The 27,033-nt window shown below is 32.6% G+C and overlaps 2 protein-coding genes across 8 annotated transcripts in view; one reads left to right on the top strand and one right to left on the bottom strand.

Moving 5' to 3' along the window:
• The window catches only part of LOC139486276 (uncharacterized), an 88,399-nt gene that overhangs the window by 60,157 nt on the left and 1,209 nt on the right, over window positions 1–27,033 (top strand). For 4 of the 7 annotated variants that reach the window (XM_071271080.1, XM_071271079.1, XM_071271084.1 and 1 more), the window contains 5 exons: window positions 9,630–9,999; window positions 22,595–22,829; window positions 23,333–23,556; window positions 24,196–24,320; window positions 25,850–25,984. In XM_071271080.1, coding sequence (XP_071127181.1) covers window positions 9,630–9,999; window positions 22,595–22,829; window positions 23,333–23,556; window positions 24,196–24,320; window positions 25,850–25,984 — 1,089 coding nt within the window. Of the gene's footprint in view, window positions 1–831; window positions 955–2,330; window positions 2,463–9,629; window positions 10,000–22,594; window positions 22,830–23,332; window positions 23,557–24,195; window positions 24,321–25,849; window positions 25,985–27,033 lie in introns of those variants that run through there. The other 3 variants (XM_071271082.1, XM_071271081.1, XM_071271085.1) reach the window with 3 other exon arrangements.
• LOC139486278 (nucleolar protein 58-like) lies at window positions 16,167–20,813 on the bottom strand. The gene is made up of 3 exons (XM_071271086.1): window positions 17,118–20,813; window positions 16,690–17,040; window positions 16,167–16,511 (listed from the first exon to the last, which is right to left on the bottom strand). The coding sequence occupies exons 1-3, from the start codon at window positions 17,341–17,343 to the stop codon at window positions 16,297–16,299; spliced, it is 792 nt and encodes a 263-aa protein (XP_071127187.1). The 5' UTR covers window positions 17,344–20,813; the 3' UTR covers window positions 16,167–16,296.

The raw sequence follows: 27,033 nt of genomic DNA, 5'->3' as shown, positions 1-27,033 counted from the left end.
TCTCTAAGTTCCATAAACGGATTTTAAGTAAAAAGAAAGGGAGTTCTTGAAAATACAGAAGATGTCGCAGTTAAGTTATAGTATTTTACGTTCTAATCAATCTTAGCACATCTATGATACGAAAATTCTTTATAAAGACTGAGGATTTGTTGATATAGGCGCAGGAAAGAATGATAAGACGTTTTGTTGTGCGTCTTCGATATATGCAATAATTGTCACAATACTGAAAGGAAGGACTGGATATTGTAACTACATGAACCTAAACACTTCCGGGTGCGGGATTTTCTCATTTCGTGGAAGACCCATTGATTGCCTTCGGCTGTTATCTGTTCCTTGTTCGGGTTGTTGTCTTTGACATATTCCCCATTTCCATTCTCGATGTTTTCTTTTTGTTGACAGTGTTTACTATTTCTAAAATTTATATATAATAAGTAAAACATAATATTTAAGATAGATCACTTGTAGTTTATTGTGAACACAAATTTTATTTCATGCTACTGTAATTTTTATACAAATACTGTATAATTTTACGTCTTTTTTGCGCGTATGAAGATGCAATGTCTGTACAATATAAATAAATGAAAATTCATAACTTTAGCTTTCTATTTAAGTGAATTTTGTATTCAGAAAATCTGTTCATGTACTATAACAAGTATTGAATAGACTTTCTTAACCGTTATATTTACAAGTTACGCCTGACAATTCTTTGCATAAAAATTCATAATAAAGTACTAGTATTGCATCATCGAAGTGAATTAACTTTGATCTTGGAACATCTGTTATTGTGCAACTCCCACATCTTACTGAATCAATTTTATGAATGAAAATACCAAAACAAATCATTAAATGAATGAATAGCATACACATATTTATGTACTTTTTGCTTGCATGGTACAATGTATTAATATCAACAAATATGTATAGCGGCGCCTTTTCAAAACTCAATCTTAAAAGGTAAAATATGTTTGTCGTTGTATATTTAATTTTTATATCTTTGAAGAGTATAATACACATTGTGCAGTTGATAAATTAAATATGAAGAACCGCTGTGCATTGGACATATAAATCGCGTGGTGCAACAGGCGAGGAATAAATTAACGGCACGAAAATAAAGGGGGGTAATTTGAATGTGAAATGTATCAAAAATAAAAAAAATTATAACTGATAATAATTTATGATATAAAATAACCAACTCGGTAAGTCACAATTTTTTTTGACAAAGTATTTCATTCAGTTATATTTACATTGCAAAGCAGTTTCATGCGATTCCATTATTTTGATTGGTCGAGTCATTCCCAATGAGTATGTTTTATTTTCGTATAAAAAATGTAATATTATGAATGCACGTGCTCTTCGTGACAAAATTGAAGAAATGTATCTAAAACCAACGGAAGTCGTGATGAAATTTTTAATTTCATGGTTGTAGCATAAAAATGTAATTATAAAAGTAAATGCTTCTATTTGTAATGTTATAGGGTTGTACAAGAATGTGCACACATTTCTGCTTTCGTACAAAATGTTCTACGGTCGAGAATTTGCTCCCCAAAAATAAAATAAAAACATCCAATTCTTTTTTATACACATGCATATTGAACATTTCGTAAAGTTTAACCTTACCGAATAAAACCCCTATAATACCTACATGTACCAGGTCAGAAGCTTGTGTGCAATCCTTTCCTATTTGGACATTTCAAGATATTCATTGATTTCTAGATGTTTGAAACAGTAATTACAATCTTATAATACATAAAATTTGAAAAGTCTCTAGCTAAATTTCAAGATTAGTGTTTTAACACTAGCCCACAGAATCCATTTACTAAACAACAAAAATATATCGGATTTGATGGTATGACAAAGAGTGATTGCAAAGATATTTCTGGTCTATACGAAAAATGACGCGAACCAAATTTAAAAAAACAATCGACCCTAGAAAAAGGATTGTCTACAATATGAAAAAGGGTTGTCACGTTTGTAAAGAAAAACAAATGTGACGTGAACCATTAAAACAATAGAACTTAAAAAAGGAGTGTCTACAATTGGAAAATTATTGTCACATTTTTATTTAAAAAAAACTCAATGTGTAGACGTTTATATATAAGAAAATCTGTAGACACTTGTCAACATGCATGTAATTATAATTTCAGTCTGTTGACATACTAAAAGCTTTTATGTTTTTCATTTTACATTTCCGCATACAAACCATTAAACTTTCGACATTGGGTTTTTAAATGACCTCTAAAACTGTTACTTTCTCCTTTTGATGATTGCGTCATAATTTATGATATTATATAACAATGGTACATATGTCACTCTGTATGTTGTTACGTTGCATCATGGGGATTATTTATAACTGGCTAGGTAAGACATGTGATTTTTTTTTAACGAAACGATATCTGCAATATGTATGTATTTAAATTTGGATTTGATGAGAGAAAACTATTCAATCAATTCATGTTATTTATGTATGTATTAGTTTAAAGTTACATGAATTTGTCTGGTCACATATTACGTATTTATTCAAATAGAAAAAACATGTTCATTTGTTTATTTTTGATAATGTTAGTTTAGTTAAACATATTGATAAATATTTTTTTTAGATATCATGTTTGAATGGCTTATTGTTAATATCACAGCTACATGTAACTTTGTGAAAATAAAAAATGATAAATTCTATTTGAAAGATAATCATTCTTTACTTGTTATGGATAATGTCATTATACTCAGATGCATTTGAGGAAACAAACGTGTAGTTCGTACTTCAAAATCATATGTGTTTGCAAACTGAAAACGCTGTTAAAATTATAATTTTGGGGTTTGGGTCCCCATACAGGGGAGGGGGAAAGAAGGGATACAAAGGGATTATGAAAATCTGGGAATGGTGACGCAACAACGTAAGTTCTTTTCTTATTGTTTATTTTCAAATTCCCATAATTGACCCTGTACTTAGTAATCATCCATTTTTAAAAAGGCATTTAATTTTCATTGACAATGAAGAGCTAGCGGAAAGAGGCAAATTTATCTTTGCATTAACCTCTAAATTTTTCAAATCTTTTAAATACATTGTTTTTTTCTGTTTTTGTCACACTAAGCGAAAAGCGTTTGATAGCAGTAGTTATGTTTCACTCAAAACTGGTTAAAACGCCGATATATCACTTTCAACTTATTATGCTTTGCGTAGGCAGAACCAACTTTGTCTGGTAAAGAACTAGTCTACAATTGACAAGAAAAAATTGATTTATGTTTAAGGTGTGTAATAACAGAATCATATCGATATTTCTCAAAAGGACTAGACTAAGTCCTGTCCATACATTGTCATCTTGACTTCCGCCATGAAAATTATTACTTTCTTTTTTTTCAATTCAGTGTGGAACACAAAATTTTAAGCGAATGAAATGCAGCAGTTAAAGGTGTAAAGAACACCTAAGGGAGTTAACTCTTTGAAATTCAGCTGAACGTTTTTATTATATACTTTTAGTAAAGAGAAATAAAGCTTCTCAATGATCAACATTAGTTCTTGTCAAACTTGCTATGTTTCCAAGCTAATATTTCAACAAATTTTATTGCAATCATTAAACGATCAAAATCTAGTTTCGTCAAAGTGTTGGGTACCCCCTTAAGCCGGGTTCCAATAAGGAAGAAGCTGTCTCAAGTTTTGATCAAGGTGCCCCCATATGGAGTGAAATGGAATTTGTGAATGTAAAATGAAGGTCAAAATCTAAATACGACATTCAGAAGTGACGAAAAAGATACTAGAGACGAAAATAGCCGAGATTATGTCTAAAATTCCCACAGTTGTCAATACACCGTCAATTTCACAGCTGGCGATATTGACATTTCATAACATATGTGTACATGCACTTTTATTTGTAAGTCGTAGTATATTATGCATACTTGCAGAATGGAGAATTTTAAAGTTTTATTAAAACAATAAATAACAAGTGTAAATGATACTAATTATGTTGCCTTGAAACGAAGATCAAACATCGAACGTTAGAGGACAAACTAACTAGCTAGAGGACAAGAACAATCTTAATAGGTACTTGATGGTAGATACCAGAGTTACTCCTTATTCGGGATCGACATTGACATAAGACGATTTTGTTATTCAAATATCGATTTTGTTATTCGCCATTTGCAACATGACGGATACCATTAATGTAGCAGGATCTTTAACAATTCCGAAGAAAATAATAATGTCTAAGGATTTATAATGGGTTTTGTGTTCGAATAACTTTTTAATTTTCTGTGTAGTGTTTTGTAGACAAGTGTGTCTTTTAATCGTTTTTTCGTCTCTGTCAATGTCATGTGGTCAATGTCTCAGATTTTGTCCAACTTATGATTTTAATTAGAGAGCTACCATTTGATTTTTATGGAGGGGGAGGGGGGCTAGGATGAAAAATAATGTCCTGCATTTATTTTTAGCTGTAATCTCTGTCCTGCCTTTTTATTTTTCAATCTGTTCGGTCCTGCCTTTTTTTTTTTTACCGAAATTGTCATCCTGCCTTTTTTTTTACTCAAAACTCCTGTCCTGCCTATTTTTTTTTTAATTTCATCTAGCCCCCCACCCCCCTTCCCCCCACCCCCATACAAATCAAATGGCAGCTCCCTTAGCCCCTTCGGTATCTTATACATTTTGTTTAAGTCGTGTGGCGTATTTGGTTTTTCCCTATTTTCAGAATTATCGTGTTATCTTTCATGCATTGTTTCACAAGTTTCTTATTTGTTTGTTACCTGCACACCTTTTTCATAGGTATGAAGGTAAACGAAATAAAGAATTAAGGGAGAATTTGTTATGTAATATTCTTAAAAATGTAGTTCTGAAATATCTATGCAAGTAACGTTCAATTTTAGAATATATGTTCCAAGTATAAAGCATAGTGTTGGTTCAAAACAACAGCACCTTGTAGGTATAATTACCTAATAGCAACATTAAAGACATTACTGCGTTACGTAACTGTTGTATTTGTATATGCTATATAGATATAAGAAGATGTACTTTAAGTTGAGTATGCAAACACAAGCTTCTTTTTAACAACTACTGCAGATGTGAATATTCCAACGTTCATTGACATTTTATCGCAGATATATTAGAAAAAGTGAAATTCATATTTGTCTTGGAGGGGTATTCTGGTGCATTGTGGGAACTTGAATTTCAGTTACGCCAATTATCGAGTCCCGTAGCGGACTATTCCTGCATTCTGTTTTAAAGCAATTAAAACATATATAATTGACGAAACGCATCTTGATATATCATGTGAAAAAGAAACTGATATATTACGTAATATTGCTGTGCTTTAAACATGCCTCATTCATAAGCTGGGATTAGATGTCTCATTCATAAATAATCATTATCCATATTTGAAATTCTTTAAAACGATTCGGATATTCCAATAGGAACGGGTATAGAATAACGATGACGTATTTATTTTATTTCCCTTACAATTATTTAATTTCTAAATGATTTGTATTTCAAAAGGATTGATGTTAGACAGAAATGCTATCAATTGACTTTTTTATGTGTGCAAGTGTTGAGACTGGCACTCGTTTAAAGAACTTAGCTTGCTATGCAGTTTTAGTTTTTGCTTATTGTTGAAGGCCATACATCGACCTACACATGCCATAGTTGCTAACCTTCTTCATCATTTTGTCTCTGATGGAGGGTTGTCTCATTGACAATTGTACCACATCTCCTTATTTATATACATGTAGTACATATTGTATTATTGAAAACAAACGTGGGAACGTGTCAACGAGACAACAACCTGACCAAAGAGCAGATGCCCATTGCCACCAATGAATTTTCAACACAGAGAGTAAACAACGCAGCCGCAGACGGGCGTCAGCTGACCCCTCTCCTTACTCCAAAACACAAATGTGTACTAGTTCAGTGAATTAGACGTCATACTAAACTCAGAAACATATAAATGAACTAAAATTAAAATTGTTCATATTGTGTAGACCTCTGTCTATTATAGAAGACTATGTGTTGCCTTCTTTATATATCTTTTTGTTAAGTTATCCGTTAGCTTGAATTTCCTTTTCTTAAACAATCTTGACAATAGAAATGTTAAAAGATACATTTCAACATAAAAGTAAAGGTTATGTTCTTGCTTCATACATGTACAATTGTTTATGTGTCTATCCCTTCCGTCTACGAGCTGGTATTTACACATAAGAATTCAAAGTTACATCATAATACGACTTAATCGTCAGAATACTTCAATCTTAGATTATAAAGTGCGACATGAATATGTTTTCTTAATATCACATACGGGATTGTATGCAGTACATTTGTAGTTCATGCTATTTAAGCGGGATATGTGCTCTTCTCAAATGAGGGCCCTCATGGGGTTTTTGATTATGTGATTACTTGGCCGTTTTTTTAATGATTATTTGATTATTAAGCCAAATATTTCATGATTATTTGATTACCTAGGACTGTATTTTTAGTTTATGATTATTTGATTACTAAAGATAAGCAAATATTTAATGATTATGCGATTATATTGGCCAAAAAATGGTGATTATGTGATTACTAGGACCCCCCCCCCCCCCCATGATGTGCTCTTCTCAAATACAGCAAGGATAAACGTTCAACCTCTATAACAATCAATCATATTATATGCGAGAGCTGAATAAATATCCTGCAATTTAAAGCTTAACTCCGTATTTTGAGAAACAAAGCTACTTGAAGCACTTCTTTTATATTAAGGTAAACAACCAGCTTTACATCGCGATTAAATATACCATCGAAAGTGAATTGTTGGATTTAAAACCAATATAAATATAGTGAACTCGTTTCAACAGCATGTAATGTTGAACTCTGTTTTTAGCATATTTTTTTAGATTACTTTGTCATATATTTTGTATTGTTTTTAGATGAAAAAAGTCAAATAAAATGTAGCAATATTGCCGAACTCCAAGGAAAATTCAAAACGGAAAATCCTTTATCAAATAGCAAACTCAAATGCTCAAACACATTAAACGAAGCCTTTTTTCCCATCAATGTCAAGTCGTAGGGTAATCGAAGTCTTACTAAGGGAGCTACCATTTGATTTTTAGGGGGGGGGGGGGCTGGCTAGGATGAAAAATTGTGTCCTGCCTTTTTTTTAGTTGTAATCTCTGTCCTGCCTTTTTATTTTTCAGTCTATTCGGTCCTTCATTTTTTTTATTAGCTTATCCTGACTATTTTACAACAATTGTCATCCTGCCTTTTTTTTGGCCAAGTTACTCATCCTGCCTTTTTTTAAAACTCAAAATCCTGTCCTGCCTTTTTTTCAAATTTCATCCTTGATAACAGTAAATAAAAACTGGTCCTATGCTTTGCACACTCCCTACACGAGGCATCGGAATTAATGTCCTCATTTCAAACTGACGCTCCCTTTAACCTCGGTTTTACTTCCGAATGGGAGAAGTCCCGAGGTAAATTAACATAGTTCAATACCGCATGGCGCTATAATATAACTAACTATACATATAATCTTATTGCAAAATTACACCCATGAGGGTCAAGCAATACAATCAAACAATAATTTTATACTATACAATGCAATACAGTGAAATACAATGTAATACAATGGAATACAAAATAATACAATACAATATATAGAATAATAGAACATTAGAGTTCAATTATAAATGTATGTAAAAAACACCATCATAACCTTGCCTGACACGGGTCTGACTCCCTCAGTTCTAAAGACTGTTTAATGAAGACTCCAATATGACAAACAAGTTCAGGGATGGGGTTTAGAATGTGTTTAAGTTTATTGAATGCATCAATACAGGAATCAAAAGTGAAATAACAACTAAACAAACTGATCTCTTAATCAATTTTCGGTGGTAAATTTAACCGCAGTGTAACTTATTATCAATAAATAGTGTAACTATTTTGTACATCAATAACAGAAGCAACATGTTTTTCGATCAGCATGTTAACTGCACGAGATGGCATGATATAAATATTATCTCGTCTGATTATAAATCCAATTAAAACATTATAAATACCGTACACCAATAATAATTATAGATCTGGTATGATGAGTTAGTCATACAGCAAATATGTATTTATTTCAAACCTTCCTTTCAAACTTCAATTACTTGTAAACATTTTGTATAACTAAGTGGTGAAAATGAGTTCAATGAATCTTACGACATTGTACTGGTTTCTACCCTATGCATTTACGAGTTGTATACTTCTGTGTCATTTGGTCTCTTGGTCTGTCTAATTGGTAATCATACCACATCTCCTAATTATAATTTTTACGACAATAAAAATAAGGAGATGTGAAAACAACCCACCAAAGTGAACAATTATCGGCAATTGTACGGCCTTCAACAATGCGAACAACCCATACCGTACAGTCACTTTTGATGTCCCTAAGTGGGATCTTAAAACATTTAATGTTGGTCTGATCTCATAACAAAAATGCCGCTTTTCTTGTCTTGGAAAATTATAGGCAATTGTATTCTTAAAACTTCGAAACATATATCTATTATACCATTCTTGTATATTTGGAAATTCCTAGTTCATGCATACATGTAGTTGTTTACTTTTCAAACATTGAGAAAAAAAAACATCCTTCTTAAACTGCATTTTTCTACAAAGTGATGTTTTAAAACAGTCATGTCTTTCTTACCCTACCGTCTGTGTAGTTAAGAATAAATACAAGTTTTCGAAAACATATGTAATAGTTCATTTGCTCTTCTGAGAGAATGCTTTTCTTATACCGCAGTCCGGAAAAAATACAAGCTTTAGACAGTAAAATTGAGAATGGAAATGGGGAATGTGTCAAAGAGACAACAACCCGACCAAATAAAAAACAACAGCAGAGGGTCACCAACAGGTCTTCAATGTAGCGAGAAATTCCCGCACCCGGAGGCGTCCTTCAGCTGGCCCCTAAACAAATATATACTAGTCCAGTGATAATGAACGCCATACTTATTTCCAAATTGTACACAAGAAACTAAAATTAAAATAATACAAGACTAACAAAGGCCAGAGGCTCCTGACTTGGGACAGGCGCAAAAATGCGGCGGGGTTAAACATGTTTGTGAGGCACATATAGTAATCTGATTTGCTTACAGAATAATTGTTTATATATAAGTTAAAGGTAGAATACACGTAGGTAAATATTTGATTATTGTTACAATACATTGGTAATTACCTATATTGATACTGTTATCATTACTAACGATATTTCTCTCGCCATCAGTACAAAATGCAACACAATCAGGCAATATGCCATTGTCTGACCCGTAGATACTGCCAATTTTTTTTATTCCGGTTAGATAAACCCTGTTTAGTGTGGGTGTATTTTTTTATTCTCTGATAACGGACTTTTTTGTTACATGGATAGATAGCCATGTAGTGATACTAAAGAATCAATTCATGTATTTGTACAATTAAGATGATTGTATTTATTACATATGACACGGAGAAAACCTAATTTGTTTTCACTTTAGTTAATTTCATATTACGTCTAATTTTCAAATTAGTTGAAAAATGATCTCGCTGTGAAAACGAGAAAATTACTACAAATGTGTATTTAAGTAACTCTGTAAGGTCTTTTTGTATCGAAAACTGAAAAACATGACATCGCAACTTTAAAATTATTTTCTAATTTTAGGATCAGAGACGGAACAGCGCCGCAACATTCCCAGGACGATTCAGCTATATCATATGGAATATATAGTTCATTAAATAACACATGTAATAAATGTTGTAATCGTGATTGTGAGAATAGTTTCATTCATATAGATAAAATATATCATCAGAAATTTATACCTGCAAAAAACACGTGTTGGGATTGTAATACACTACGACGATATTCGGTCAAGCCTAAAATGTTCCGGACTTTAGGTCACTGTGTTTTGTTTGTATTGTTTGTTTTCACTTGTTTTGGAATATTATATGGAAATTCAACTCGTCAAAACAAAACATTCATCAGTGAAGGTGAAAATAAAATAGAACTTGGAGGACCATCAAAATTTCAAGTCGTAAGTATATGTTTATAGTTTTATACTTTTCATCATGAGCAACACGACGGGTGCCAACATAATGAAGCAGGAACTGCTTTATCGTCTCGAATGCTTCTGAGTTAATAATTGGCGGATCTAGAAATTTTCATAAGAGGGGGCCCACTGACTGCCTAAGGGGGGCCGATTCCGTGACGCTTCAGTGATTCCCTCTATAACCAACCAATTTTTTTTCTGAAAAATCCTAAATCCGCCTCTGGTTAATCCATATAGGCCTAATTTGGAATGCAACTCATCTTGAAATATCTCCTTTCTGTTTTATTAGTATTATACTGTAATGTGGGCTGTTGTTTGTCCTTTTTCTCTTCAAGCAAACAATCGGTTCATTTATAGGCGGGGATTGCACTTGCAAATAAAGAAATCGCGCGAAAATCCGTTCATATGCCCTTATCACCCTCAGTATTTTGATTATCAGTAGCTAGGTACAAGTAGATAACAATAGCCAATTGTAATATTTTATTCGTTTTATGAAGCATCGCTTTCGATACTTCTTAAGCATTATATGCACTGGTCTGCGCGTCCGTCCGGTATCAGGTAATAGTATTTGTTTTTTATGTTAAAAAACGAGAAAAACAAGCTTGTCAATGATTTCAGATTTTTAGATGAGACAACTTTCTACTAAGAAGTAACTTTGACTTTGAGGGCCACCCCTCTACCTCTCAGTCACCCTTGGTGTCATAATGATCTATTTGACTAGTCTTAATAGTTAAGTTAAATGAGTGCCATTGAGACAACTCTTCATCTAAGTTACAACTTGTAAAAGTAAACTATTATTATAGGTCCTCAACCTGGAGCATTGGCTCACACCAAACATCAGGCTATAACAGGTCCTTTAAGAGTCATGCATTGATTCTGTGTTTTTATAAAAGTCATAGCACTGCGAAGCGTGCACTAATTAACTGCATAGTTATATGCAATTAACATTTTTGCCAACTTATTGCATATTTCAATTTTTTTTTCTTGTAATACAGTTTGTTCAATTATTTATGCCATGAATCCTTAAATATAGAACGGTGTTTTTGAAATAAAGTTATTATATAATTATGTATATGAGTAAACAAACATTATAAAACTCATGATATATATATATTAAGATAATAAACTGCAGGTTTTTTTAAATTTTTAACATCTTTATTAATTTGGTTTTCAATAGAAAACATAATATTTTTAAATAACAAAATTTTTGAAAAGTTTGTGAAATAAATCACGGGCTATACCCATTACCCGATATAACCCTACTTTTGAATTTATTAACACTGTCTTGTTTGACCTTGCCGTCATCTTCGCTAGCTAAGGGATGGGATCCCCTCCCCGCCTGAGACGCTAGCCAAGGGTATGGATCCCCAGAGAGGAAGGGATGGGATCATAACCTTTGGCTAGCGAAGATGACCTTGCCGTAAATAATCAACACTCAATGAACTGGCTATACGTTTTAAACAAAAAAAATCTGGAAAATGTTTTGCATAAAATTGAATACATTTCCTATATATAAATACATATGCAGTACTATACCTGGCTAGACTGAGGGCTTAGTTCGACCTTCACCTTTTCATTCACTTTGTATTTGACAAGGTGACTTAATTACTTATCTTAAAATTGCGTAACCACAAAGACCATAAATGTCATCTCGTAACGAAAATAAATTCCATACTTAAAAAGGGTTAACAGTATCTAAGACTCTGTTTAAAAATCTTTTGAAGTTAGTGTTATATAAAAAATAAAATTTATTTCTCTATTTATTTTCACAGAAAATGAACGCACTTTAAATAACTCATAGCTGATAATACCAAATACTTGCTTACTGTGAGGTCTAAACAACATTTCAGGCGGGAAAGTCAGTCAGAAAGCCTGAACATGAATCTAAAAATAGAAATTTGAACTAGTGCTTCCTCCTTCTATAATAATTAGAAGATATGTTTCCCTGCCCTTAAGTGCAAATGTAAAATGAAACGACATTATATAGCCTTTGATTCGAATATATATATATACGACTTGTCAGAATTTTTTTGTAGCAAAGGGGGACAATTCACTCATAGATAGGAAACATTGTAACAATGTTAGTGGGAAGCTTGTGGTGGGTGCATGTATTGATGTATCTTAAAATGTCCAAATCGTAGCCATCTACATCATTTTTGCGATGCCCTTTTTCCCCATTTTTTATACCAACTCGGAAGTGAGAGATAAGAGAACAAGGGGGTTACTAATCATGCTATGAGTTGTTGGGATCATACATTGAAATATTCCACTATTTCAATATTCGTGATTAATGATATTATCACGAAAATAAGATGAAATATATGATATTAAGAATGCTGATTACACTTGTAGGGATTGTTTCCCTTAGCTGTTTGTGTATCCTCTATTGTCTTACATATTTTACACAATCTGGAAGAAATCTCGAGATTGAAATTTTGAAGCATGTTCGGTGATTTGAAGATGGATTATTACATTTTTCTACATATTTCATGTGTTGTACGCGTTTCTGTTCATGTAATATCTCTCGCTTGACGTACAGCAATTCACGAATCGTCGCTCTCTTTGCTCTCATTTCGTAACATGCATACTAAAAGAAAGATAAATTTTTAAATCATTCATAAAATTAATGAAGCATATTTCGTTAAGTATATAAATACCCGTGAAGTTTAAAAATAGTTACAGTTTTATTCGACAGTTCTTTGACTCAATGACATCGTACACAATTTATGACGAACTAATGACGATTTTGGCACTTTTGCAGCATTCAATTCTTAATATGAAACAAAGTTATTACCAATAAAAATTACGGAGTGTGTAAATTGGTGCCGTAATAAAAAAAAAGGCATGTTGGTGTAGACCTAAACATTGAAACGTTCACCTATCATGCTGTTCTTATTGAAACGTTCACCTATCATGCTGTTCTTATTGAAATGTTTACCTACATGTATCATACTGTTCTTATTGTATGCATATAGTATACATTATGATATGACGTCCTCATTCCTAATTCGCTTGATACATACATGTAGTTATTTCTCCACGGACATATATAAACAATGATTGCTACATGTACGATGCCAAAAACATTATTGACCATCATGTTTATACAGGGCACCTCCCATTTATCATTTTCATTCTAAATTTCTTAAACAAAATTAGGTTAGTTTGTTACCATCAAAAACAAATGTCTTGCGAGTTATTTATTTAAGTAAGTTTAAAGCATTTTTTTGTTCTTAGAAATAATAAAAAAAAGTGAAGACTTAACAAAAATTGCAAACATGTCTATTGATGTCAAACATTAAAACACTCTTCGAGCGTAAAACCGTTCTAAATGAGGCCTAAAGGACCAGCAATAGCACGATAGATATTTCAATGATTATAACCATTGAAATGTACAATAATGCAACCGCTTTATTTTCAAAGCATGATTTAAGGGCTGTCCTATTGGGCTTCCTATTTGATAAATGGACAGACATTTTACAAGTATCACTAGCAGCGTTAGCTTGCCAGGCCCCCTTTTTCAGAATCCTTTATCTGTATCATAGTGATGAATAAATAATGAGGTTGCATCATCACTGGGACATCAGTTAATGCAGCGGAAATGAACACAGAAACAGACGATAAGAAGAAAGAAGTGCAGACAAAGCCACGATAAATCTTTTATTGAAATAATGAGAACAGAATTGATTATCGTAGTACAACATCGTGCAGCATATGATGCAAAATTACTCTCGTTGATCCAAGTTACTTTTTATCTTATCATAGAAATCTCATAGTAAAAATAAATAAATCTTTCTTTTATCCGATCATCAAAATCTTCACTTTACTAAAATCATTGAGAAATCTTTCTTTTATCGTTTACCTGCAATAAAACCTGCTTTTGATATAAATGCAGATAGATCACTCCGACGCATATCGAACAAGTAACGTAACAAAAGTATCTTTGCTAAGTGATTTTTAATGGAAATATTCTAAAAATATTTCATTTTAAATTATTTATTGATTGAGAGCATTTATGCATTTTTAATCCGAAATTCTATTTAAATTTTTTTAATATGCATTTGTTTTCGAACATTAGTACATAACACTTTAAATCTGTGAAAAGCATTTGTGTGCAACATAAACATTATCTTTACTGACATCTAAATGTGATTTTGTCGGATGGGAACATGTAGGGAACATTCTGTATGTGCATGTCCCAATTCATAAGCAGAGGTTGTCGTTTATTGCTGTATACTAGTATCGAATTTGTTTTTTATTTCTTGTTTTGTTTGTAGATTAATAAAAAGACAAACTATGCTGCTTTTGTCCTCTGTCCTATTGACTGTTTCTATATTTTTGGTGATCTTTTGGAAGTGACATAAAGGAGTAGGTCCGGTAAGGGCCGATTTTGGCCCCAAATTCCAGTTTCATCTAATGAGATATTTAGGACACTATTTAAACACTTAAGTGTCTATTTCAATTGATTCGATTAGTTTCTGTTAATGATTTTAACTGATTCAGTCCTTAAAAACGCTCCGATTGAAGCTTAAATATGAAAAATCTTTCAAATATGCCAAAAAACGTCACTTTTCAGATGGTTTTCGTCAAAAATGAAAGTGGCCGCATCCGTGTTCATCCTCAACCTTTATATATGTTATGTATTATCATCAAATACAACTTACATTTCAATATTATGAATGAACACGAATGCGGCCACTTTCATTTAAGACGGAAACCGTCTAAAATTTAACTAAAATGCTATAATTGTGAAGATTTCAGTAATTTAGCATGACTTTATGATGTTAGTACACGATATATGTGCATTGTATTGTCAAAAACAGCACATATTTATGTAGCAGAAGCATTCTACTTTCCAAAAAATAGCTAAAAGATTACATTTTCACAATTTTGCAAAACTGCTTAATTCTGGGGCCAAAAAGGGGTTTTACTGAACCTACTCCTTTTTCTTCCAGTTTTTATTATAAAGATTCAGTCTTAATCAATTAGTTATGCTACACTTCGTGAGATATTGTTCCTTGTTTTCAAGAACATTGTTTTCAAAGTCTTCTCACTATTTCAATTTCAAGATTGTAATCACTTACTCTTACTTATACGGAGTTTGGTGTATATTGCATTATATTGTATAAAATTGTTTGATTGTATTGTGGGTATCTTTGGGGTCTAAGCGTGACGCGGGATTGTCGATTTTTTGTAATCGTGACACGTGAAAGTGAAATTATTGTGCCGTGAAAACGGGAAACAAAGTCTAGAGGAACACGGGAAATTACAAAAAAATGAAAATTGCTTACAGTAAGTGGGATCCGGGATCAGAAACCTTTAATGAAACCCCATGTATTGCTTGACCCTAATGGGTGTAATTTTGTAATAAAGATTATGATTGTATTCGACCAAGAGTAACTATAGAAACGTTAGCGTTTTCTATACAATTTGAATATGTGGTTTCCGAATAACAATTATTTGAAATTTCACATATTCTCCTTTAACTGCATCAAAGCTGCATATCTTCCTGCAGATTTTATCACATATCTTATTCAATTATGTCTAACTAACTGAAACTAATTTATAATTTATTCTATTCTTCAAACATCCGTCTGCAACTTAAAGCATGTAATTTGTTAAAAACGCCACTCAATTATTGTCAAATTATAAATAATGTTTTATTTAAATACAGTTTAAGTGTAACAGGTTAAAAAACATTTTGTGCAAACATATAAGTTCATCGACACTATTACTATACTAACATCAATGTTTTGTTAAAGGTATTTATTCTAGAGATATAATAATATTTTGATAACTTTAAGAATGTTTAAGAGATGGTAAAAACTATGACAGACGGAAGTTTCGGAAGGAATACAAAATAAACGATTGAAGAAAGAAAAAAAAACATTTAAAAATAGATATAGAATAAGACAAACTTAAGTAAGAAAAAAAGAAAATCTAAACAAACAATTTTCCACAAGAAAACTAAAAAATAATCTAGATAAAAACTCTAAAATCGGGAATTATCCAGATTCAATGAAAAGATAAACATCTCTTTGGGGAGTTACTATATGATTTTTATGGGAGGAATGGGGGATACAAAGGCAGGACAGGAGTTTTGAGTAAAAAAGATAAGCAACTTGGCCAAATTGGGCATGATAACAATTAATGTAAAATTAAGTAAGGATAAACTACGATTGAGAAGACTTCGAGGTAGGACAGATAATACAACAGAAAAAAGGAGGACAGTTCATCCTATCCCCCATAAGAAATCAAATAGTTTCCCCTTAATACCATACACTATATATCGGTAGTACTAAATATACAAGATTGATTTATAATATAACAAAACTGTTTGTCAAGATTTGGTTGGCAGTTATGGTACATCAGTGTCACAAATGACCACGGGTATGTTTCGATTGTCGAAGCTATTATCTCATGCTCCTTTGCTAGATTTACCTGTTGGTGTAGTATTTCTAGACGATTGTTTGTCTTTACCTGTTGGTGTAGTCTTTCTAGACGATTGTTTGTCTTTACCTGTTGGTGTAGTCTTTCTAGACGATTGTTTGTCTTTACCTGTTTGTGTAGTCTTTCTAGACGATTGTTTGTCTTTACCTGTTGGTGTAGTCTTTCTAAACGATTGTTTGTCTTTACCTGTTGGTGTAGTCTTTCTAGACGATTGTTTGTCTTTACCTGTTGGTGTAGTCTTTCTAAACGATTGTTTGTCTTTACCTGTTGGTGTAGTCTTTCTAGACGATTGTTTGTCTTTACCTGTTGGTGTAGTCTTTCTAAACGATTGTTTGTCTTTACCTGTTGGTGTAGTCTTTCTAGACGATTGTTTGTCTTTACCTGTTGGTGTAGTCTTTCTAAACGATTGTTTGTCTTTACCTGTTGGTGTAGTCTTTCTAGACGATTGTTTGTCTTTACCTGTTGGTGTAGTCTTTCTAAACGATTGTTTGTCTTTACCTGTTGGTGTAGTCTTTCTAGACGATTTTTTGTCTTTACCTGTTGGTGTAGTCTTTCTAGACGATTGTTTGTCTTTACCTGTTGGTTAGTCTTTCTAAACGATTGTTTGTCTTTACCTGTTGGTGTAGTCTTTCTAGACGATTGTTTGTCTTTACCTGTTGGTGTAGTCTTTCTAAACGATTGTTTGTCTTTACCTGTTGGTGTAGTCTTTCTAGACGATTGTTTGTCTTTACCTGTTGATGTAGTCTTTCTAGACGATTGTTTGTCTTTACCTGTTGGTGTAGTCTTTCTAAACGATTGTTTGTCTTTACCTGTTGGTGTAGTCTTTCTGGACGATTCTTTGTCTTTTTCCTTTTGGCCATAGCATTGACTGTTTTCCATCAACTTGATTATGTATATACTGCACTGTTACCATCTGAAAGTAAATGGTCTTTTATAAGAACCCCAAAACAAAGTATATATCATGGCCATTTCTAAATTAAGGGGATCAAAATCACACCCCTCTCTCCAACCAAATTCAAAACTTGAAGTTTTATATTTAGATGAGGACCCCCCTCGTCGTATCGCCATTTCCGATTTAACCTTCATGTACAATTATAACTCAAATTGACAACATTTAAATACATTATTATCTTATTACTGTCTTACATGTTTATCGTCGCACTCGATTCAGATATTGCAAAGACCTACACAGTTACTAATTGCGTCATTTTGAGAAAAGGTTAAAATTGCCACTAAGGCAACAACTATAATCTTGGTCGACGTGGAACAATGGAAGTTATGTAAGAGGTATCTGTTAGCGATTATACAGTAGAATATTTACGTTTTATAAATTACTGCTCCATTCATTCGTATAGAGGAATGCATTAAAGAACGTTTATGTTATAAGATTTTGTCATATAATCAGACTTCTGCGCATACTCTCACTCATCCGTTAAACGTTTGATGTCAAAATCAACATTTCAAACATACGTTGTAAAATCATTATATTACACGTTACAGTTGTCGAGCAAGCGCATTTCAAGTATTTCGACATGTTTCGCCTTGTGAAAAACTTGTTATTTTAGCCTGTCTGACTTTTACCTATAATCTTGCTGCTATAAAAACAGACATACTACTTAGTTTGTTCAATATAATACTTCCATGGTTTGTTATACTGTTCCAAGGTTTCTCTGTGAAATGTCAACCTTTTAAAAATCTAAACTTAATAATTTTAAATATATAGAATAAAAAAAAAACAAGGATTACTAGTAGCTCATTGAAGATAAATGTGAAGATCTAAAAAGTAAATATTTGATGCCAGCATAACCAGAATAGCAAACATAAATATAAAGTTATGTTTGTGTCTTACACATCGTTTAAAAATCCCTTTGAAAGTTCATTTCCAGCACGGGAGGTTCATGTTTCGCAATTTATTATGAGTAATACTGAACTTTTCTATTATCCGTACTTATTTGTCGGGATGATTCATTTACGTCAAACATAATGTTGCCCTCATCATATACCTTTTAATTTAAAGTTAGGGGAAGCTCTTTCCTACTGATTTGTACAATTTATTCTCAATTCATGCTGTCTCATGATAGGGAGGGCCGAACATTTACAAACACATTTACCCCCCCCCCCCCCCCCCCAAATTATATATTGTGTGCCTATTCCAAATCAGATCAAACCAGTAGTCTATACTTCGGTGGTTGTCGTGTTTTTGCTGTTTAACATATTTAGTTTAAAGTTGATGGTATCCAATGCCATTATGTACTGTTATAAAAATTAATACTCTTCTGTTCATAATGTCGCTGTATGGAATCTACTCGGATGTACAGTCACCGATAAAAGAGTGCACGACTGAATGATGTCTATATATCCAAATAATATATTCAATCCACATATTTGCCCAATTCAGACCTTTTGTGCCGTCTGTATACTTAACGTTATTAGTTTTCCTTAGTTTACTTGTAATGTTGTTTTAAAAAAATGTATTTACTTCTCAAAATATAAGACCGTTTGTATCGTTTTCTCATGCTGTACGTATTACATCTCAAGGTCATTCTGATAACAGTATTACAGTAATTACCCCCTTGTTAAACTGTGAACATCAAGGTTATCTGAACGTTTATCATATCATTTAACACTGGGATTTCCCGAAGTTTTTTTAATAGAAACTTATCTCAGATAAGACAGGTCATTTTTGACACTTCGAAAATCCTTAGGAATTGGTTCTTTCAGGAAAAGCACGTTTTAATTATCATTTCAGAGATTGTTCGGGTTTTTTTTTACAGTCTTTAAGACACTTTACTATTCACTGTATATGAAAGGTTTTTCAACCATCACTCTAACAGAGTAGAGTATTATACTAAACTTGTTTAATTACGTCCGTCCGTCCGTCCGTAACTCACTTCTAGTTTTACATTGTTTTGTAGTAACTTGAGATGGGCGAACAGTTTGTTATAATGATACACGTATAAGAGATTTTCGTAACCTTTTCTTAGAAAAGAAAGTCAGAACTTTTTTCTATATATGGTACAAAATTTGTACTCTTTGAGAGGGGGGAATTTTATATTAGGTCAGTTGGTTGATAATGTTGCGTAGTAGCAAGTATGCAATATCTACATCCAGCGTTCACCAACTTCCTGTTTGCCGATTGTTTGACATTTTACAACACTTTTTAATTGTACATGTCTTTATAATATTAGCGAATGAACTCAGTTATGCTTCACTTGAATTTTTCCTCCACCAAACAATTGAATTGAGCGATGCAGGTTCAGACCAGGTTTTGTATTGTTTTTACGCGAATAATACCAATACTACATAGAGAATATGTAACTTTTCATTTTGATGCAAATTGACAAGTCTAAAGAAAAAAAACCGTTTGTTTATCATTCAATAACCTCCACAATTTGTTATATGCACAAATTCACGTAAACCATTCCACCTTTCGCAGCCAAATTCAAAATTTTCTAAACTATCCCGAGGACGCACGTGCAGCATGAGAATTAATTTACACGTCTGTTTTAGTTATTTTTATTATATTTACGGAATCTGAAGTTGCTATAAACAAGCAGACAGAGATATCAACATATTGTTAATCTTAAATTTAGATTAAATCTGCATGCAACACTTAATTAAACATGCTGTAATCATATGGGATTTAATGGTATGTTGATTTACCTTGAAGTTTCTGATGTTTTTGCAATATTTTGAAAACACTGCATTATTTTTTAGACAAGAATTTTGAAATTGTCTACCAGGTTAACATTTTTGTGTTTACGTCACAACAATAATTAATGCGACTGTTACTAGAAAATGCAGTTTTGTTTTTACTATAAATGGGTGTACCTAATTAGATAAATTAGTTTTCTGCTCAGAGATTTTTTTATAAACATTCATCAACGACGATAAATCAAAGAATATAAAAATACAGAACGTTGAACTTTTTTAAATCTATTTATTAAAAGGGGCATAACATTAACAACCACAACTGTCATCACGACAAATTGCAAGAAGAAGAATGCAATTGAATATACAGTTTGAATGTAAGAAATGTATTAGTTAGCGTGTTGTCTTGAAAGAAATGTGTATAAAAAGTAAAATCACAAAAATTAACTCAGAGGAAAATTCAAAACGTAAAGTCCCCAATCAAATTATAAAATCAATGGACAACAACTGTCATATTCCTGTCTTGGTACAGACATTTTTTTATAATTTAATTTTGGATGTAACGCGTCTTCTGATTGGCTGATGCGCGTGTTATTCAGTGTGCACCACATTTTTTATGTTATTTTTTCATAGACAGAAAAAATGTTACAGTCATTCCTTAAATGTAAAAATGGTGGATCAAACTTTGTTTTCTAACTAGCTCATCCTCGCACTTGTATGACAGTCGCATCTATTCAGTATCTTTAAATTGTTGATAAATTTCATCCTAATACGAGAAAGTTTTGCTTTGACTTTTTGTTCGTGCAGATCTTATTCTGAGCGATGTTTTCTTTATTTGTTATTTATCTTTTATTATTATTCGAGCTAGGTTTTCCTTTGCTTCTTTAAACGACCTACGTTTACTTTGTCTTATTGTTATTTCCGATCTTTATGGGACTGCTTCATGAGTTCTTGTTCGGGCTATACCCGGTTAGCCTTATCACGTGACCGGTTTAAATATGGCTGAAAGGTAAAATGAGTGGAACCGGCTGATTAAAAGATTGCAATAGACTGAAGTTAAAATTTGCGCTTTTTGGTTCTACGCTTTGGAATATAAAAAAATGAACCTTTTAATATATTTTTGTTGTGTAATTTTTTTTATCCGAGGACTTATTCGTCATAAAAACGTTTTCCCCAAGATAATTTTTTAAATTTGAAAATAAAATGTATGGCTTGGCAATTTAACTCTACTTAACGCTATAAAGATGATGTTCTTTCACTAAATAATTCAAAATTTGGTGACTATGTGGAACTCATATATCCCATCTAACTAGAGATAAAGGATACTACAGATACAGTAAAGTCGGCCTCATATCTTAACTTACATCTAGAAATTGACAATGGGGGTCGGTTGAAAACAAAACTTTACGAGAAAAGAGATGATTTCAGCTTTCCAATTGTGAACTTTCCATTTCTAAGTAGCAACATTCCAGTAGCACCTGCATACGGGGTATATATCTTCCAATTGATACGATATTCCCGTTCTTGCATTTCCTATCATGATTTTCTTGATAGAGGGTTGCTGCTCACAAGGAAGCTATTAAACCAAGAGTTCCAAATGGTGCAGTTGAAATCATCCCTTCGTAAATTTTACAGACGCCATCACGAGTTGGTTGACCGTTACGGAATAACCGTTTCACAAGTGATATCGGATATGTTCCTTACGTCGTAACTACAATCCCCTTCCCTTTCATGAATGTGACCTACCGAATTAGACTATTTACCGGGGTTTTTATCACATAAGCAACACGACGGGTGCCACATGTGGAGCAGGATCTGCTTACCCTTCCAGAGCACCCGAGATCACCCCTAGTTTTTGGTGGGGTTCGTGTTGTTTATTCTTTCGTTTTCTATGTTGTGTTATGTGTTCTATTGTTTGTCTGTTGTCTTTTTTTATTTTAAGCCATGATGGCGTTGTCAAGTTTATTTTAGATTTATGAGTTTGACTGTCCCTTAAGTATCTTTCGTCCGTCAGTAGTGGATCATTACAGTATCACATATTATAATCTGATGAAAAAAAAATCAATTTTCACCTTTCCAAATTCCGACTTTTACCTAAAATTGCGCTTCCCGCCATACTTTTATTGACCGGCTGATTGTCTGCAGGTAAGTGAAGACCGGCAAGATCGGCGTATGACTATGTGAACCGGCGGATGATTTTACAGCAATTGAAGCGACTGTGCCTATACCGGAAGTACCCACCGGGCTTATCCTTGTAAGCCGCTATGGCATATGAAGTACTACCTTCCAACTTTTTAAAATCCTAAAATCCTGTACTTTATATGACCTAAGTTTACTTTCACAATTTATAAATCCTGAACATTATACATTTAGAAACTGGGTTTTACTCACTTTTTATATCTTGATCTAATTTCATGCGACGTTTGTTGTAAATATATATATGTACTTTTATTTAATCTTGAATATTATTTAATTTCAGGAAAATTATTTATCTCGGGGAGTATCTTTAGAACAATTTAGAACTTTGTCAAGGAAGGCAAAAAGTTTTCGTGATATTTATAGAATGTTTATCCAAAAGAAAAACGTAACGGATGATCAAATCGACAAAATATTAACAACAAGGACATTAAAAGGAACAATTCGGAAGAAAGAAATTTATTACGACGATACAATTTATGATGAGGCTAATCCAATAGATCCTGATATTCAAAGAGGTAGGTTAAAGTGTTTAAAATGAGATAAAAACTGGTTTGTTTACGTCTTTCAATTAACAAAAACATGACAAATGATTTTGAGCTCTGTGGCGTGTCTCACTCGTCTGTGACGTGTCTCACTCGCTAATGCGGAAGATGAAAATATAAATATTTGGCAGACATTTTTTTTTTTTTTTTTTGCAAATTAATGAATAGATTGTAGAAATTCTAAGGGCTATTTGAATCCAATATTCCATTTAACTTTTAATATTTTAAGTTTGACGTAGAGTGTTGTTTTCTTTCCGTCTTTAAAAAAAGTCTTTTGATATTGTTTTTTTTAATCATGTTATTCAAGTGTGTAGAAATGGGTAGGTGCATGCATCTATCTACTTATCATTTTGTTTTGTATCGTTGTCACGTGCAAATTGTTTTATGTGATAAAAGGACTAAAGGTTATACTTTTAGACAGTACAACTGTCATACTAATGTTCTAACATTTTTTAACCATTAAAGATTCCTTTCAGTTGCTGATGAGGCTTTTTTGCATTACTTGGCAGTAAAAGAACACCCTTTAGGAAGTTGTCATGATCCAACACCAGAACTACATCATATACCACCGGAAGGAAATAAATTATTTTTCCCAGAATACACAATTCTTCATGTATGTCGGAATGTAAGCGGATGTTGCTGGAATCCAAGTCAAGAATGTGGAGAAAAAGATATAGAAATAATAACAAAGCCATTTATTGTAAGTTTAAATTTACTAATAACATGAAGATTGTTGATGATGCGGAATACCAAATAGTTTAAAACTTATAAAAGCTCCTATTTTTATTGTATATGAGGTGTAATTGTGCACTCTGTTTTACTATTTAGATATAGGAATATGTGGTGTGAGTGCCAATGCGACAACTCTCCATCCAAATAACAATTTATAAAAGTAAATCATTATAGGTCAATGTACCAATAAGCCTTCAACACGGGGCCTTGGCTCACACCGAACAACAAGCTATAAAGGGCCCCAAAATTACTAGTGTAAAACCATTCAAACGGGAAAACCAACGGTCTAATCTACTAGTATATAATAAAACGAGAAACACGTATAAATTACATAAACAAACGACCACTACTGTACATTTGTTCCGATAACAATTACATTCATGAATGAAATTTCTACTTCCCAATTTTTTTAAGGCATGTTTACCTGAATATCACAAAATGTTCTCTGAAACATTGAAGAGGCAGATTTTGTCAAAATCTTTAAAAAAAAATATGCAATCATAAACAATTTTACAAATTATGTTAGTACGTACATTTTTATAATAAACTTAGTGACGAATACCACTGCTTTTTAGATTGTAGTGTTATGTGTTATTTTATATCTTAGGTAGCAGAAATTCAGCATTCTCAGAGAGGTGACGAGGTCAATATACCAGATTCTAACAAAGTGGAGGTCAAATTTTTCAAAAATGTCACTCGGTGTGGATGTAAAGATTTGACGCCTTTACCTAAGTAAGTTTATGTTTTTTTCAAAACTAAATGATTTGCTTGTCCTTGTTCAGTTACAACTTATTTAGCGAGTACTTATTTGGCTTTGAATTGCAAGTTTCTCCATTTGTATTAAAGAAAAATTGATAGCATACCAACAAACATTTAAACTGGCTTCTGTGTAGAAACATCTAAAAAAGATATGAAACTAAAATGTGTCCCAAGTACGGACGCCCCATTTGCACTATAATTTTGTATGTTTAATGGATCGTGAAAATGGGGGAAAATCGTGGAAAATCTCTAATTTGGCATTAAAATTAGAAAGATCATATTATCATAGAGAACATGTGTACTAAGTTTCATGTTGATTGGACTTCAACTTCATCAAAATCTACCTCGACCAAAAACTTTAACCCTGAATTAACGGACGAACGGTACCACATACGGACGGACGCACAGACCAGAAAACATAAAGCCCATAAATGGAGCATAAAAATAATCAAATTTGAATATGACAGTCAAATTATTTAGAAATAAAAAAAAATGTGGTACACGTTTTACGTTGTTGAGATAGCCACCGAACTACACAAGCAACATGCCAGTATATTTCTCTCTATAGACGAAAAAGGAATTTAGGCTAAACCTTTCTTTTTATATAAATTGTTATATTGTTGTCCTTAATGAAATTTGATAGAGCGTCCAAAGAATTAACCATTGGTAAGAAACAAGTAAAACTAATCTGTGGAGAGATACTATAATATATTGACTAAAATGAAGTCAAGGTAATATGAAACCTCCACGACAGACATATACACATTACAGTCGGATCATACACCAAGAGAAGTTATCCTATTTTGGAGCAGGATTCTCTTATTTGGCTCTATTTCCACAGAACATATCAGTAACAACTATGTGTAAATGTTGTAAGAGGGTGGTAAAGGGTTATTTTCGTGCAACGTTTCGGCGTTTTTATTTCAGGTGTTTTCGTGTTTTTGTGTTTTATTTCTCGTTTTCTCGTGTTTGGTTCGATGTGCGTGCTTCGTATTTCCCCTTATTTATTTTCCGTGTTTCGTGTCGGTGCTCTTAATTTCTCGTTCTTGCATTGTTCCGCATTTGATTAAAAAGTAAATTGGAACTAACTTAAAGTCAGTGAGTTATAGTACCTTTTGAAACTTGTGCAATATAATAGAAATTGATGTATATTGTTACCATTCTACTTTCTATTGCATATGTATGCTAAACATGTAATAAAGTCCATCATAATAATATTTTTTTTCAAATCAGATGCAAGTAGCATAGGCTAGCCTAAAAGGTGACCGCAATGTCTTAATGTCCATTAACAATGAACGGCTGAGTAATAACTGCTGGTACTTTTTTTCTTAATATTTACGATTTTATTTCTCGTGCTTCGTTTTTCCCGATTTTTATTTTTCGTGCTACGTTTTTGCGATTTTTGTCACGTGTTTCCGTGTTCAGTACCCCCCTTTACCACCCTCTTGTAACTGGTTGTGGGTGTTTTATGGACGTAAATTATTATTTAAATCTATTTTTAGATGCGATAAACACTGTCCATTTCCATTCATCAAGACTAGACCCGGATTAGAATGTGTTTGTGACTGTAACGATGATACACTTCAATGTTTAAAAATCAAGTTTGGAATAGATCCATTGAATGGTGAAGATTTTGAGTAAGTAAAGTTACAATGTTTAAAAATTAAGTTTGGAATAGATCCGTTGAATGGTGACCATTTTGAGTAAGTAAAGTTACAATGTTTAAAAATTAAGTTTGGAATAGATCATTTTGAGTTAGTAAAATTACAATGTTTAAAAATCAAATTTGGAATAGATCCATTGAATGGTGAAGATTTTGAGTTAGTAAAGTTACAATGTTTAAAAATCAAATTTGGAATAGATCCATTGAATGGTGAAGATTTTGAGTAAGTAAAGTTACAATGTTTAAAAATTAAGTTTGGAATAGATAAATTGAATAGTGAAGATTTTAAATTAGTGAAGTTATTTCCAAGTTCAGAGTTTGGTTTGATACCCTTTCGGGTTCTTTGTGGTTGTAAAAAGGCATATATAGATATAAGAAGATGTGGAATAATCGAGTACCAATAAGGTTACTCTCCATCTAATCACAATTTGTATAATTAAACCTTTATAGGTTAAAAATGTGCCTTAACACGGAACATGGGCTCACACCGAACATCAAGCTAAAGGGCCCCCAAAATGACAAGTGTAAAATCATTCAAACTTGTAAACCAACGGTATTAAGTATATAAAAAATAAGAAACGAGAAACACGTATGAACCACATCAACGAACGACATTTACAGATTTCTGATTTGTGTTATTAAAATTTGCTTTTACAAAATATGAGAAATTATTATAAATTAAGGAATGTATCTCCCTCATGCAAAGCTCTGATTCCTTTCACGGATTTGGCTATACTTTTTGGACCTTTTGAATTAAGCTCTTCGTCTTTTATATAAGCTTTGGATTTCAAATATTTTGGCCACGAGCATCACTGAAGAGACATGTATTGTCGAAATGCGCATCTGGTGCAAGAAAATTGGTACCGTTAATTTTATTAAAACAGGTGCAAACAAATGCAGCTGGTTTGACCGTTTTAATAGGTACCAACCTTCTCCTTTAATAAGCTTAGTGCTAGCAAAAACTGTTCGGGTAGTGTTACATTTTGTTTTACTGTAGACCACTTAGTGTTCGGGTAGAATTAC

This window comes from Mytilus edulis, chromosome 8 (genome assembly GCF_963676685.1).
Source record: "Mytilus edulis chromosome 8, xbMytEdul2.2, whole genome shotgun sequence".
NCBI lineage: Eukaryota > Metazoa > Mollusca > Bivalvia > Mytilida > Mytilidae > Mytilus > Mytilus edulis.
Note: the sequence above shows the minus strand (reverse complement) of the source record. Positions and strands in the feature narration are given on the sequence as shown.